Raw genomic sequence first — 15,951 nt, 5'->3', positions numbered from 1 at the left:
AATCCCCATACTTTCAGATACCTGACAATAATAATAATAATAATAATTATAATTATAATAATTCCATGGACGTGTGTTGGTGTCTATTTCATTTAAAGTGGTGAAAGGTCAAGGAAAAAAGTAGAGGTGTTAAATGTCACATCTCCAGTGGAGTGGGATCTAATGATGACTTTACTTGTTACTAGCATTTAATTTAAAAAAAAAATAAAATAAAACTCATCTCTACCCTCAAAATTAAACTTTTTCCAATTTTATATTAATTAATAATATAAAAGTTATTTCTTTTAAAAACAAAATCTCATCAGATGGCACCACAAACAATTTCAATTTTGTGTTTGTTTTTTCACTGGGAAAGTTACACATCACTGCTGGATTTTTGATTATAAGAGGGGTTCAGTCAAAATAAAATTTATTGTCATAATATAATTAAAGTATTATACCTTAATGAGCCTTAACATATCAGAAAAATCTAAAACAGATTTCAACTATTATGTCTTGACATTAGAACCAATCATTGTATACTATGAGATCAAATGCAGTTAAATTATTCATATACAAGCCACTATTAATGACTAATTTCTAACGTTATCTATCATCAAAATTTTAAGTTATTTAACTTAACAAAAGATATTTCCTATTATTTATAAAGATTAAATTTTAATTTGAACTTTTATCATGTTATGAGGTAAGTATTATAAAAACAAAAAAGCCAAAATTAGATTCAAATAAAAGACTATTTCAAATTCACCTATCTAGCTGTAAATCTGAGTTTTTCAAATGTAAATTCATGAAAAAATAAATTCATGACAATTAATAATAAATTTTTAAAATTACAGTATAAAAATCAACAAATTTGTGAATTTAAAAATGATAAAACGTTTTTTTGTGTTAAAACAGAATATAAAGAAAAAAATTTATTTTTATTCCCAAATATTAATGATGACAGTTTTAATGTAACTGATTTATTTATTCATTACATCTTACTGTAAATGCAAAAAACATCAAAACATTGTTTTAAATATAAATAATTTAATCAAAATATAATACAAATTAGTATGTTCTGGTGACATTTCTTAACTTAAAAAATCTTAAATTTGTCTTTTACCTCTGACATCACCATAGTTTGATACTTTTTCATTTTCTACTGTACTATCGGTTCCTCCAGACCAACTTTCACTTGCAGGTCCACGATTACGTCGATTCACTGGCTGATTTGGTTGTGAAAGATTATTACTTATGGGCCCAGAAGACATGTCAGATGGTTGATTTGCCATCATATTTGGATTTATTCCAGCAGCTATAGCTTCTTGCTCCAACCTCATTTGTCGTCGTCTTCTCTTTGACCACATTTCATGACAATCTTGCCAATGTGGCAAACTAAAATTGAGACAATGTCTAATTAATATTTATTATGTATTATAATAAAATTAATGTTATAAAAATTTAAAATACATCACTTTTAGGAAACTTCTATGTAATAAATTCATTAAAATTATACATTTTGACTGCTTTGATACAATAGGTTATGAAAACTTATTAAATAGTTATATATTTGAAATTTTGATTTTAAAATAATCTAAAAACAGAATTCCAAACTTTAAACTATTCTAAGAAAGAAAAATTCAATTCCATAATTGTCAAATCTGTAATTGTTGTATAATTATAATTATATTTAATAATTAAGTTATGATAATTATGCACATTAATAAGTTAAAATTAATTGAAATTAGATTGTGTCATTTGTTTCTTGGTTTAAATTGCAATGGTTAGCAATATTTATAATGATTTAAATTACCTAAACAAAAATATAATTCTAAAAGAAATACTTAACATGAAATCTATTCAATATGTCTTATAATAAGCTTTGAAGAGTGGGAAAATTATTTAGATAAAAATATAACAAAATACATACGAGTTTAAATTTAAACAAGATAAATATATACCGTATATCTTGACAGATAAGACGATAGTTGAATCATAAAAAAGGCACCCAAAATTCGGGGTCATCTTATAGAACAGATACAAAAAAACCGTAATTATTTACTAGAAGAGAGTAGGGTATGTGCACAAAATAGAATAACACATACAATGTTTTTGTGAATAGTCAAAGTCATTACCTGAATGCCGAATCAATGCCAATGTTTGCAACAATCGCAAGGTAGTGCTGCCAGATGCAAGAAAATAAAATTTGTTCACTTGAAAAATTACAAATAAGACATAATTCTGTATATGCTATACAGTATTATTATTCAGATGATGATCAATGACCTAAACTAAATTCATAGGCTGTTGATCGTTTGGGGGTTGTCTTATAGCACAGATACATGCTAAAACTATAAAACTTCGACAAGAATTTACCTCAACTTATCTGCTTAGATATACAGTATATTTTTTATAATGCAAAATTTGAATATGTTAGAAGTAATAAAAATATTAATTTCTCTGTACTAAAATAAAGAAAGATTTTTCATAACGTAAGTTTTGTTTGGATATCTTTAATATCTGTCAAGTAATTCTTAGTTCATGACAAATACTTAATTCTTAAAACTTTTTAAAATAAAATTTAACTCTTAAAAAGATTAGTATTACTTAAAATTCACTGTAGAGTCAATAAAAATCATAGAATTAGTGTTTATATATCTATTCCAATTTAAATATTTTATAGAATATATTATTATGTGTATTAGTAAATAAGTAATTTTAATAATGATATTCTTACTTAGTATTGCTGAAAAAATTTTTTATAAAAAATATTTGCTGTTTTAATTGATTAGAAAATATATTTCAAATCTGATTAAAGAATATACTTAGTATTAATTAAATTCATTTTTGTTTTCTATTAGATCTTTTCTATTGACTGACTAAAAACAAAAGCATTTGAAAGATTATAGGAGTTAAATGAATGTATGGATAAATGTATGCTTTATCCATACATCCAGCTTCAGAGCAGGAGGATCTAAAACTAATATGCTTCAAACTGCTTGTTTTTGAGTTAAAAAGTTTATTTACTAAAGTGTTATTTATATCAAAACAGATTTTTCTAAAATAATATTTTAAAAAAATAGTATGAAACTTAAAATATTTATGTTTTTTATATACTATTACATTAGTTTAAAATAAATGAACATATTTTAAAGAATTTGTAAAATGGTTTAATGAAAAGTTCTTTTCATTAAACCATTTTACAAATTTATAATTTTTGATTTTACAAATAAAAAAATTAGTTATAAAATCTATTCAATTCTTTATGAAATTGTATTAAAAGCTAAATTATACATACTCTGGAGGTTCCATACATTCTGGATGAATATCTTTTAACCAAGGACATTTCAAGGCACTCTCAGCAGTAATTCTTTTTTCTGGATCCAATTCTAACATTTGGTCTAATAAATCTAAGGCAGGTGGTGGCATTCTAAAATAATTATTGCATTGATTAATATACACTGATATACATAACATAAAAAACATTTCAGTAGATAATAATTTCATGTATTAACATTAAGTCTACAATAAGACTCAAAAAATAATATATAGAAATAATTTCTTTATTAACTTTTATTATAATAATAAATCTCTGAATGCTGGATTAAAATTCTGATAATTTATATATTCATATTATACATTATCAACTTTAAATTTATGTAGTAAAAAAAGCAACAAATACTCATTATTTTTCATACATGAAAAAATAATTCAAATCTGATTAAAAAACTGAAATTTGATCTTATAATTTGATATCTCATAACAGTATCTAAACACACAAAAGATTTTTATGATCATAAAATGTTTTCACTTATATAATAATACAGTAGAGCGCCATTTATCCGAAAGAATTCCAGTCGGCAAATTTAAATTTTCGCTAATGCTGTGGTGCTGCAATCTTTGGCTTTATCTTGGGCTACTCCGATATTTTTTTTTTATTGATGTGTGTGTTTTAGCCGGCAGCACTGGCACTTTTATGTGGTGTTTTTCTGTGTATCATGCTGAATTGAACGTTTTTGATATTAGATTAACTTCTGAAGTATAATTTTTTTGTTTTTATATTTTTCAATATATTTATTTTGTTCGTAAAAAATAAAGAAATAATTTTTAATAATACAATAGCCATGATTATTATTTTAAAAAGTTTACATTAGGTTTAACATCAATGAAAATTCAACACAAAGTGACACGCAATGCAGAAAAATTTCAACATAGGATAGATTAATATATATTTTCGTACATAATCGGTTATACGAACAACCCCAGTCCCCAATTGATTTGGATGAACAACGCTCTACTGTAATAAAAAAAAATGTTAACCATAAAAAATTTTCAAACAATATAAATGCCATACACAATTCTTAATTTAAAAATAAATTAATTTTATATAATTCTAATAAATAATCAAAAATTCATTAAAATTCTTACATAAAAAATGAGAATTTTTAATTTTCATTTTGAAGAAATGAGAACAATTATATATTGAAATTTGATGCAAAGTAAACAAAATAAAATGGGAAACTACTGAAAAAAACTTAAACTAATACCTTACTAAAAGTTAATTGGCTAATAGTTTTCAGTTAATCATTTTATTTAAACTCTCAGAAGTTATGCAATTTCTACTAAATCTATTAGTTGCAGAAGATCCATTAGGTCCATTTTTTAATTTGAAATTGTGTAAACATTGCCTCAAAATACTTTTTCCAACATTTGTCTAGTTTCTAGCTATGTAAAACATTTTTAGTTAGGTAATAATACATTTTAAAAATTACTTTTATGTAATTTGATCCCAAATATTAAAATATACACTCAAATTTTAATAGCCATCTAAAGAGATTGATTACACTAACTTCAATTTGTTAGTAGAATGAAGTTAGTATTTTGTTTGAAAATCAGAGAAGAATAATAGAAAAATATCTATTGCTGTAAGGGGGGGGGAAAAGAGATATTACAATCCTCCAAAAATAAACAAAAAAGAAAATATGATCTCTCATCTGTAAAGTTTTTGTTCTTTACTTATAAACAATTATTTTTGTAAATGTTATTTAAACAAGCAACATTCCTTCAACAAAAGAAAACAACAAAATCTTTACAATGTTTTATATAAAAGTAAGTAAAAATTTTAAAGAATCACTGTTAGGACTAATAAATTCTTGACAGGAGATCACATGATCAAATTGAAAATGCTATTTAATTAAAAATTATGCAAATTTTATACATTAAATGAACTTGCTCTGATATATTGTTGATAAATTTATATATTAAATCAATATTTTACATTTTGAATGGCTTGTATCTTTGCAATAATTTTTAAAAGCTTGTCTTATATTGCTCTACCTTTCTTGTACTCAACAAACCAACATAGTTAAATTCAATGGAATTTGTGTGCTTTGTTGTTTAATCAATAGCTTTACTTTGCATTCATACTCACTAATATCACAAAAATATTTATATATACACCTATTTCAAATTATAATTAAAAGCATTAAATAAAATTCTCACATGTATATAATTTATGTTATTCATTTATATTATGTACAGTATTTTTTACATAGCATACTAACATACATGTGAGAACACAGGCTAAATAAAAAAAATTGCTTAAATAATTTTACAAAAAATTTTTCTCTCACGATAGCAGTAAGTGATCCTATTTTCCCACAGACTTGTTTCCTTGTGCAGAGATGACATCTCTTGACAGACTATATTGGGAACATAACACAAAAAAAAATATTGATCTAACTAGTCGACATTGCCTAAAAAGGGCATTGAAATAGTGAGAAGGATCCCCAAATGAAAGAAAAAGGGATTGATGACATGGGTTCGTTCATCTGTCATCGAGAATGTTTGCCTCACTGTGGATAAGCATCACCACCAATACACTGTCTTTGCCACTGATAGCCAGTGACTAGAATTCTACACACCAAGGACAATAGCATCTCCTATGGGATAAATAACCCTTGCAAGTGTGCAAACTCCTCAAAGAACCTACCAATCAGGAGTATCAAATATTACAACCTATTATAAGCCAATCAAGTGCATGACTTCAAAGGAAACCCAACAACTACAAGTATTTATCATCGCATGCACAAGTGTAAACACTCTCTCTTGTGCTTAAAGATTACTAATCTTATGTGTAATTTTGTGTAAAGATAATGTGTAAATAAATGGGTATTTGTTACGTTTACTCTGTAGCACTTCTTTTGGATGCATACTGTCTCATTCATGGTCTCTTCCACCCCGAATCTGACTGCCTACAGGCATGACTGCTCGAGTGTAAAACGAAACATAACAGTTATTGCTATTTCTGTGTCCCTTCGGACACAGTGGTGTCAGTCCTGATGTGGTGTTGACCCTTCAGTCATATACAACTTCAAATCAGTATGTGCATATATTGAAGTACTTTAGCAATGTTTTTATGTAGAATATTGCCTATGTTAGTAATTGTGCGGAGTCTCACTGAGATCCTAGCATTTTATTTCTCAGAAAGTGTTTGTATAGTGAAAGAATGATAAATGCATGTCATCTGGGTTGAAAAGATAGTATTGAAAAAATTTTTTCAATTTTTTATGAAATTTTAAATATAAGAAAAGTTGAAAAATATATAGTGTGGGTCCTGAGACTCTGCATGACTCCTGAGGGGTTAATTTAAGCATATAAGTGATCTTAAATCATTAAGAAATGATTTAAAATTACTAACATCCTTAAAAGATAGCTTAAAATTTTATAACAACTGAAGGGTAATTAATATTACAATCACTTTATATTAACAATGAAAACTTTAATGTTTTGTTTCTTCCTTTTCAAATTTGAAATAAGAAAATATTTCAAATTTCTCTTTTATTAATTCAATCTTAAAATTTTCCTTCTTTTTCATAACATTACAGTAGAGCATCGATTATCCAAATCAATTGGGGACTGGGGTTGTTCGAAAAATTGATTTTTTGGATAACCGATTATGTACAAAAAATTACATTATTAATATAGTATATTAGGATATCCCAATAATAGTATATTAATATATCCCATGTTTAAATTTTTCTCCATTGCATGTCGCTTCACGTTGAATTTTTGTCGATGTTAAGCCCAATGAAAATTTTTATAATAATAATTGTGGCTATTGTATCGTTAAAAATTATTTCTTTATTTTGTACAAACAAAATAAATATATTGAAAAATATAAAAACAAAAATAATTATACTTTAAAAGTTAATCTAGTATCAAAAACATTTGATTCAGCACGACACAGTCTGACTGGAACGCTTTTGGATAACCGACATTTGAATAATCGGCACTCTACTGTATTAATATTATGCTACTGCCAATACAAATTATTCTGATTTTCAGAATAACTTTTGTAAAAAATATAATTTACTATTTTGAAAATAATGAAAATGTGCCAAACAGCATTATAAGTATAATTTTTCACTTTTGAAATTTCTGGTGATAATTATATAAATAAAGTACCCATATTCATTCCAGGAAGAAATCATATTAACAAATAAATTTAGATAACTGAAACTACAATCATTTTTATAACTTTTTTTAACTATAAAATTCCAAAGTTATATGATATATAAATGTCCATATTTATAAGCAAGTAAAATCTAAAATATATTTTTCTAAAAGTCTACACAGTGAAATTGCATATTAAATTTCTTTTTAAACACAATGAAATAATAAGACAAAACCTCTCAAACTTAATTTTAAGAAGTAATTTATTTTAACATTGACTACTTCCAAGAGATTAATTTATCACCATTATAGCATTCAAATTACAATTACACGTAACCCCTGTATAACACGGCACTTCTATAGCACTCTAACACGGTTCGGGAATTAGGTAAAACCCTCGTACAACATAAAATGTAATAAAAGGGTGCGTTCTTTTATACCTCCGCATAACTCCGTGTGAGCATTCTAATTGTTTTCATGGCTACTTTGAATGCTCTTTGAACAAATAATCCAGTTAATGGTTAAATTTTACAATTAGAACCCTTCTTTTGCCTCTAAAAGCTCACTTTAGAATGACAGATTCCTCCATCACGATCCTATCGATAGTGTGGGCACTGCCATCTTTCTTTCACCGTCGTTCCTAAATGCCTACAAACAGCAGCGCACTCTTGTTGTGGAGCGACTGCTATTAACAAATGCACCCAAAAACTGTTACCAGTTGATGATGCTCATGCTGAGATCATCATATAAAATGAATAATCCTCTGGTAAAATATTTAATTAAATAAATAAGTATTTTACCTATGAAAAAGAATGAATAAATCTGATTTAAATAAGAATTTAACAGCTTGTTTTTTAATTTTTGGAACCTAACCCCCCTTTTCGCACTAGTTCTTTGTTTCGTATAACTTGGCAATTTTTTTGGAATGTAACTCCTGTGTTATAAGGGGATTACCTGTACATATAATAAATATGAGGAATACAGCTAAAACTGTTTCCCTCTTTAAATTTAGCCTTTAAGAATCAAAATTTCTTTATAAGTTTCTCTTTTAAATTAATTAAGTTGTTCATTTTTTCAAATGTTAAAACTGTAAATGTTAAAAAAATTAAATTATATATTTTCTATAATCTCTTGAAAGCATTGAATATACAAATAAATTATTTTTTAAAATTCAATCTAAGATGCTTCATGTGTAAAAGAGTGAATTCTATAAAATTAAACTTGTCATCATTTACTATTTAAACATTTATAACAATCTAACAAATCCAATTGAGTGAATTACTTACAAAGAGAATTCATCTCTTATCTTTCTTCTGTATGGCTTTTTAGGTTTGAAAGTATGCCAATGTGGTAAATGTATTACTTTAGGCCATACAGCAGGACACGGAGTACCACAAATATAACTAATCCTTTCCAGCTGGGCCATTTCTTGGTTTGCCTGGAATATTGGTTTCTTTGTGAATAATTCGCCAAGAATGCACCTGGAAAAAAAACAATTATCTATAATTTACCATAATTTTGATATATATTTATTTTTTTTCATATATGTAAAATTTTAATTACCCACAACTCCAGACATCTATGGCTGGTCCATACCTCTCCTCACCTAAAAGTAATTCAGGTGGACGATACCATAGTGTAATAACTTTATTTGTATATGGTCTCATTTTATCATCAGCACTATATAACCGGGCCAAACCAAAATCAGCCAACTTAATCTGACCCCTAATAGAAAAGTTATTTAATAGATATTTGTCAGAATTAAAACAAACAATTCCATTTATTTTACATTATTATTATCAGGTGTTTCTTACATAAATAATAATTTTTTTTTTTGCATTGTACAGTTTCTTGTTCTTACCTATTATTCATAAGTATATTGGAACATTTAATATCACGATGAAGAAAATTCTTTTGATGACAATAATTTAAACCATCTAGTAACTGTTTCATAAATGATGCAATATGTTCTTTTGTAAAGTCTACCAATCCTGACTCCAGAAGCCCCATTAAATCATGATCCATATATTCGAACACTAAATAAAATGCACCTGAAAAATAAATAATAATAATAATTTGAAAAATGTCAGTATTTTTAATGAAAAACCTTTTTACACACAAATAATAATTATTAAATAAATATAAAACGATTAAAATGTTATACATTATTTAATTTGTTGTTTTAACTTACCATTGCATGTGGATACATAATACAGTGTAGGGCCATTAAGCCATGTGCCAGTAATCCACAAATTCACTTAAGCCACACAAAAGCTTAGATCCCAATTTTTTGACACTATGGCCTCTCAAACACTCGAGACAGTGTTGACAGCTGTCATTTTGGCATTTCGAATGTCCGTGATTGACATGCTATGCACTATCACAAATTAAATGCTGGCTTATAAGGCTTATAACTTCAAACAGGTATTTATACAAGATTAGTTTTTTATTTATTGTGAGATCCATGGGTTAATTAGATTTATTACTAAAATATTATAACAAAATATTTTATTTCTTGATAAAAATTTAACAAAAAGGATGTACATTTTTCATTTTCGAGAATGGGAGGAAACAAACTTCCTTTCTGGACCAACTAGAGCTACTCACTGTCTTGTGCAGATGAGTCAGCCATACCTATAAAAAAGGGATAGATTTTTCGCCTTTTTGCGCAGTTCCCTGATGATAAAGAACATGCCATATGTAACTTGTGCAGTTCGTCCAAAACAGAACCTGCCAACCGAACTGGCCACATAAGCGTCGATCTCCGTAATAAGATCACTATATATAACTAAGGACCATCTCTCATAATATTTAAAGATGCCATACAGACGACAGAAATGATAGATTTATTTTCCCAATCCACGTTATCCAATAGTAGACTACAATTGCGAATACTTTACGATATTTGATGAGGTAGTATGATGTTAGAATCCATGTAAACTCTCTCTCTCGCAAGTTAGGAGCTTCCTCATTTTGTAATCTTTTTTTTTTTTGTTTATTTGATTTGTTTTATTAAACACTTTTGTTATCTCTTAATATGGACTCATATAAAATCCGAGCCTACGTCCACGCCACTTGCAACCCTCCCACTTGAAATTCCTTTAAAAAGATTAAGAGCTTGCCTAACACTATATCTAGGCTGGTGTCAAGAAAAACAACTTCCAGGGGTTTCTTACAAACTTCTGGGGCCGTATTCTGGTCACTGTCTCTGATCTCTCCTCTCTCACAAGCCGGTTGCTGATTGGCTGATCATTTGGATTAGCCAACCAGCGACCAGCTTGCGAGAGACGAAAGACCAGAAACAATGACCAGAATACGGCCCCTGTTCTTTATTTTAAGTCTTAGGAAGCCATCCTTTGATGCTGCGAGCCAATCTAAACAATTGTGTGCCGATTAAGAGACCTAGAGTTTCAAGAGCGATGTTTGAACTCTATGCCCCCAGCTCCTCGTATTATCAATAAACAACAAAATAACTTACAATGAAATTCAAATACAGTATTAATCTGTTTATCCATGTTGAGTGTCAGCATTATGGAGGCTGCCATTGTAACCAATTAACACTTTACAATGCTACAAAGTTAATCTGTAGACCACCTAAGCCACGGTTAAGCAGTTTGGACCCCAATCACAGTGGCTTAATGGCCCTACAATGTACTTGGTTGAAAGCTATAAATAACTGAAATTTTTACATTTTATCTCAATCTCTGCATTAGAAAAAAAAAACTGTCCATGAATGAATAATAATTGATGACAGTATGAAATAAAACACCGTTATATAAAAAATTTCAGTTTTATTCAAAAATTTGTAGATATCTTCAGTAGGATTTTATTACAAAAGATTTCATTTCTGAGGTAAGAATTTATGTTGTCATTCTATTAATTCATATAAAGTTTTAAATACAATTAAAATCAATGCTATAATTAAATAATTATGCAATGCTTCAATTACATTTAAAAAATTTGATAATTTTTCATCTAAAATAATTATTTATTCAGTGGAATTGAAATAACTGGTTATATACTATAGAATTTACTTGTACTGCAAAAGACAGCTTATATAATATGGTAAATGTCATGTTATTATGTGATAAATTTCATTGTAATTATCCTTAAATTTATTTGTATTATTAAAAATAAAGAAAATTTTCAAAATTTACAAGAATTATTAATTAAGATAAAGAAAATTCAATAAAACAAATATTGCACTGCAGGTTTTTCTATTGATAAAGATAGTAAAAGTATGAAATTGTTTAAAACACAGTAGAGTCCCACTAGTCCAAACTAATTGGAACGGAGCCCATTTGGAATAGCAGATTTTTGGATTAGCCGAATAATTGAAATAATGCAAGAGCAAGCAGTAAAACAAGTCTCATTTATATAGATCCAACACCATCAATGATGTCAGCACCCCACCCTTTATTTCTTCTGACTTGTACTCAATAGAGGACACAAAGAGTTAACAAAAACAAGTTTTGTAATTTTAAAATGGCAACCTGTCTTCATTATTTGCCTTAAAATTATTTTAACTGTAAAAAATATTGTTTTTAATTCAAAGTCCAGGATTCCAATTACAGTAGTTCACTGATGCTACTGTGTGAGTTAGCATGCTTAATTGTGGATGTTGAATATACTCTTTGCTCTACATTATTTTAGTTTAGTTTAGTTTAGTCTGCTGCTACAATGGCCACGAAACAAAAACACACAATGTGTATGTTGAAAGATAAGCTGGATGTTTTGAAAAGGCTGGACAAGGGTGAAAGTGCAACAAAATTGGAAGTAGAGTTTGGAGTGGGCAAGGCCACAATAACAGACTGGGGAAAAAAAACCCTTGCAAAGATCAAGCAGTTTTGTGCCTCTACTTCAGAAAAATCAGTTGAAAATCAACAAACAGCAATGCCCTCAATGCTTGACAAGCTTGATGAAGAATTATTCACATGGTTAACTTGGAAAAGAGAATGGGGAACACCCCAAGTGGCGCTCTTGTTAGAGAAAATTTTCTCTCAGCCAACTGAAACATGTTCGAATTAGTGGGACTCTTATTGTATGGGAGAAGCAAATAAATATGATCTGTTTTTAACCTATGCCACAAATACTACAGAGACGAGAAATAATAAATTTAACAATTTATCTAATATTAAAACAGATAACAAGATCAGAGTTAGATCACTTTCTTATTTGAATTTGAAAAATGGAAGCCTTATTTTTCATTAGAAGATTAATATTAAAACAAGTAAAACGGCAAAACCATATTTGGGACAAGACTGTGTCTCTGAGACGGAATCACTTTGATGCTCAAGGCAGGTCTCGTTCTCATTCTTCTATCTTCTTTGATATTGCTGCTTTTGGGTGCAATCGTTAAAACTTCGCCTGCCTTGTCCACGAGCCATTTTCGATGAATGTTCTGTCGGTAAAAATTTACTAAGAAACTGATAATTTACTTAATCTGTATTGGCAGAGTTATATTTACAACAGCATCGATATATAATATAAATCCAAGATCGGCACAGCTGTTGAATCGAAAGGTAGTAAAAAGATCTCTCTCCTCGTTAGAGTTTAGGAACAAAGTGAGGTGAAAGGTCATGCACAGACGCCATCAGTCCTAAGATCAGAGTTCATTTCTTAGAATGACTGTGAGTGGTACTCTCCCCCACCTGACTTCAGTGGGGTGAGGTGACTGTTTTGCCTGTTTGTAGAAGAGGGTCGCCATTTTGGATTTTATTTTGATTTGATTCTCGGTCCCCTGACTACCTACAAGTCTGGACTTTTTTATGCGCAAATGATTTGGGCACCTAATACTCTGTGCCAAATATCAACTCTACATGTACTCCTTCATACCTCTATGCTGATAAGAACATGAGGCAGTATGATTTTATAAACAAGACATAGTCTTGTCAATTATATATTATGAAAAAAATTTAATTCATGTAAACAAATATATTTTCAACTGTTTAATTTTTAGCTTTATTGCACTGATAAAGTACAATTATATAATATTTTAAAATCACATTAAAAAATTAACAATGAAAGTAACATTCATTTTAAAATGTTTGAAAATTTTCTGGTATAAATTCTTCTATTATTATAACAATCCAATTATTATGATATTCTTATAGAAATAACAAAACTTCATTCCCTTAATTTAAAAAAATTTAATAGCCTTTATCATTACTGAAGTAATTAAGTCAGATAAACGATGTAATTACTTTAATGGGCAATTTAAAAACTTTTCTAAAGAAGTTTTTAAATTGTCTGTTATGTTCATTTATATTTAATGAATTGAAATATAGGATTAGATACTATGTGAGAGTTTACTATTTAATGTCTGTAAATTTAAATTTACAAACATTAAATTTAAACAATCTTACTATTTGAAAAATATGAAAAAATTTCTCTCTATCATAATTTGAAATATCAATAAAAACTGTTTATAAATATATTCCATATGTTTCTATATTCAACGGTTGACTCAACAGTGAATTTTCCATTGACTTCCTCTGTTGAATGATCTGACGTCATGTTTTGCAGGGAAAAAAAAAAAAACCCCACTTTCGTTGAGAAGTCGCTTTTCAAGATGGCTGACTTAAGTAAGGAGAAGGTGGCAATTGTGACTGTTTTGCTAAATAATCAAAGTAACTCTCTTAACCATTATTTGAATAAATCCTTTTATTCAAATAAACCCATATCTCTATCATTTTCTTGTATATTGGGTCTATCCTTAATAATTTTAATTTAATTTCTTGAATATTTATACCATTAGGAAGACTTAGAGGGCCAAATATCAGTCAATCAATTTCAGACAAATGAAAAAATCTTAATATTTCAATATTGACCAATTATCCAACATAATCATGCAATCACATGTTTTATCATACACAGATCGTTCATTAATCTGTCCGCTATTATAGCATCCACAGCAGCAAATGGATAGTTTCTATAAGCAAAATTTATTTTTTCATGGAAGCCGCCATGTTAGTTTGTTGAATACTCAATGGTCTTTCAGGTCGTTGAGCTCAACAGTGAAACAGCGCTGACATCACTAGTCTCAATGGAGAACTCAACGGTCCATTTAGAAATGTTGTTCTCTCACCGTTGAATATAAAAATGTACAGATTTATTACTACCAAATCTTGATAAACAGCCTCCTGATAATGCACCACCCCACAACACAAAGAAATGTTACTGAACAGAATACTCAAATGGTAAAAGAATAGAAACCTCTGCTAATATGCCATCCTCCAACAGTACTGGGAGACAAAAAGTCCTTTCAACATTATTTGTGCTGTTAGATTTCTGATTCAACATTAAAATGGTCAAAAGTTTATATATTTTTGATGTAAACTTACATACATCTACACACACACACACAATATGTAACATATGATATATATATATGTATACATGGAGTGAAATTAACTTAAAAATCATCAAGAGGTAAGTTTTGGAATAATTGCACAAATCCCACTTAAGATAAGAAATTTCCTTCAAAAAATTATAAGGGAAGTAACTCCCTCTTGATGGTTTATACCATTGCATTTTTAATTACCTTAATTTGTGATTCAGTTAATTTATATTGCTTACTATCAATGCCAACTGATAACATCAGCACATTTTAAAACATTGTTAGAAAAACTATAAATTTGAGAAAACTCCAATATCAATCAAATTTATTTTTAAATTACCAGAATGGTATTACAATGTTTACCATATCCCTCACAATCACCCTCAATTTGAGGGCAGGTATTAATGAACTAGTCTAAAAAATGTGCAAAAATGATAAATGTAATTTACACAGCATTGTTTATCATTTTTGAAACTTCATTTTAATAATTTTAATTGAGTAACAAAAACACTAATTTCCAATTAAATTTTTTCCAGTTTATCAATAATTTTGTAAAATTTATTAAGGGACAATCTGGTAAGTTTATACTTTTGTAACATATTATGCTATTCATGTAATATTGACAACTGTTTACTTTTGAATTTCCATCGGATGAATAATTATTTTTTCACAAATTAAAGACAAAGTTGCTCTAAAAATATATATTTCAGACAATCACCATCTTTACTTAGTGTTCTACATTTGTCAGAGCTAAACCTCAGTAGATAAAAGGAGCCAGAAACCCGAATGGACAAGACGTCATAAGATTTACCATTCCAATTTTAAAGAACAATTCTTTTAACAAGCAAATAGCACATACATCAGGGATATGTTAGACAAAGAGATGACAATTCAAATTCTGGGCAGGATAGGATGGCACAAGATTTCATCATACTATTCAGAGAAGTGCACAATTTAAAATTTGCAAACTGTTTATTTATGGAGGTTTCCTTTTACTATTTTCAGATTTTTAATGACTGTAAGCTAAACTCATAGAAAACAAAAGCACAGGTAGGGGATTACTGTACTCACTTAACATATATTAAAAATTATCATATATTTGCTACTACAGTAAAACCTCGAAAACTCGGCCTAATGTGGACCGAAGGGTGGCCGAGTTTGTGAAAATGCCGGGT

General features: G+C 28.4%; 1 protein-coding gene across 9 annotated transcripts in view; it reads right to left on the bottom strand.

The window, feature by feature from the left end:
* Positions 1–15,951, bottom strand: part of LOC111624567 (cyclin-dependent kinase 12-like) — a 121,395-nt gene that overhangs the window by 30,014 nt on the left and 75,430 nt on the right. For all 9 annotated transcript variants that reach the window (XR_002756598.1, XR_002756599.1, XM_023367451.1 and 6 more), the window contains exons 6-10: positions 9,299–9,488; positions 9,001–9,162; positions 8,724–8,918; positions 3,281–3,412; positions 1,106–1,377 (exon numbers count right to left, since the gene is read on the bottom strand). Coding sequence is in view for 7 of the 9 variants with exons in the window: in XM_023367451.1 (XP_023223219.1) it covers positions 1,106–1,377; positions 3,281–3,412; positions 8,724–8,918; positions 9,001–9,162; positions 9,299–9,488 (951 nt within the window). In the remaining 2 variants the exon portion in view is untranslated. The remainder of the gene's footprint in view (positions 1–1,105; positions 1,378–3,280; positions 3,413–8,723; positions 8,919–9,000; positions 9,163–9,298; positions 9,489–15,951) is intronic.

This window comes from Centruroides sculpturatus, unplaced genomic scaffold, assembly GCF_000671375.1.
Source record: "Centruroides sculpturatus isolate CEXI.00-Female unplaced genomic scaffold, Cexi_2.0 scaffold15, whole genome shotgun sequence".
Lineage (NCBI taxonomy): Eukaryota > Metazoa > Arthropoda > Arachnida > Scorpiones > Buthidae > Centruroides > Centruroides sculpturatus.
The sequence above is the reverse complement of the archived record's forward strand: the minus strand, read 5'-3'. Positions and strand labels throughout refer to the sequence as shown.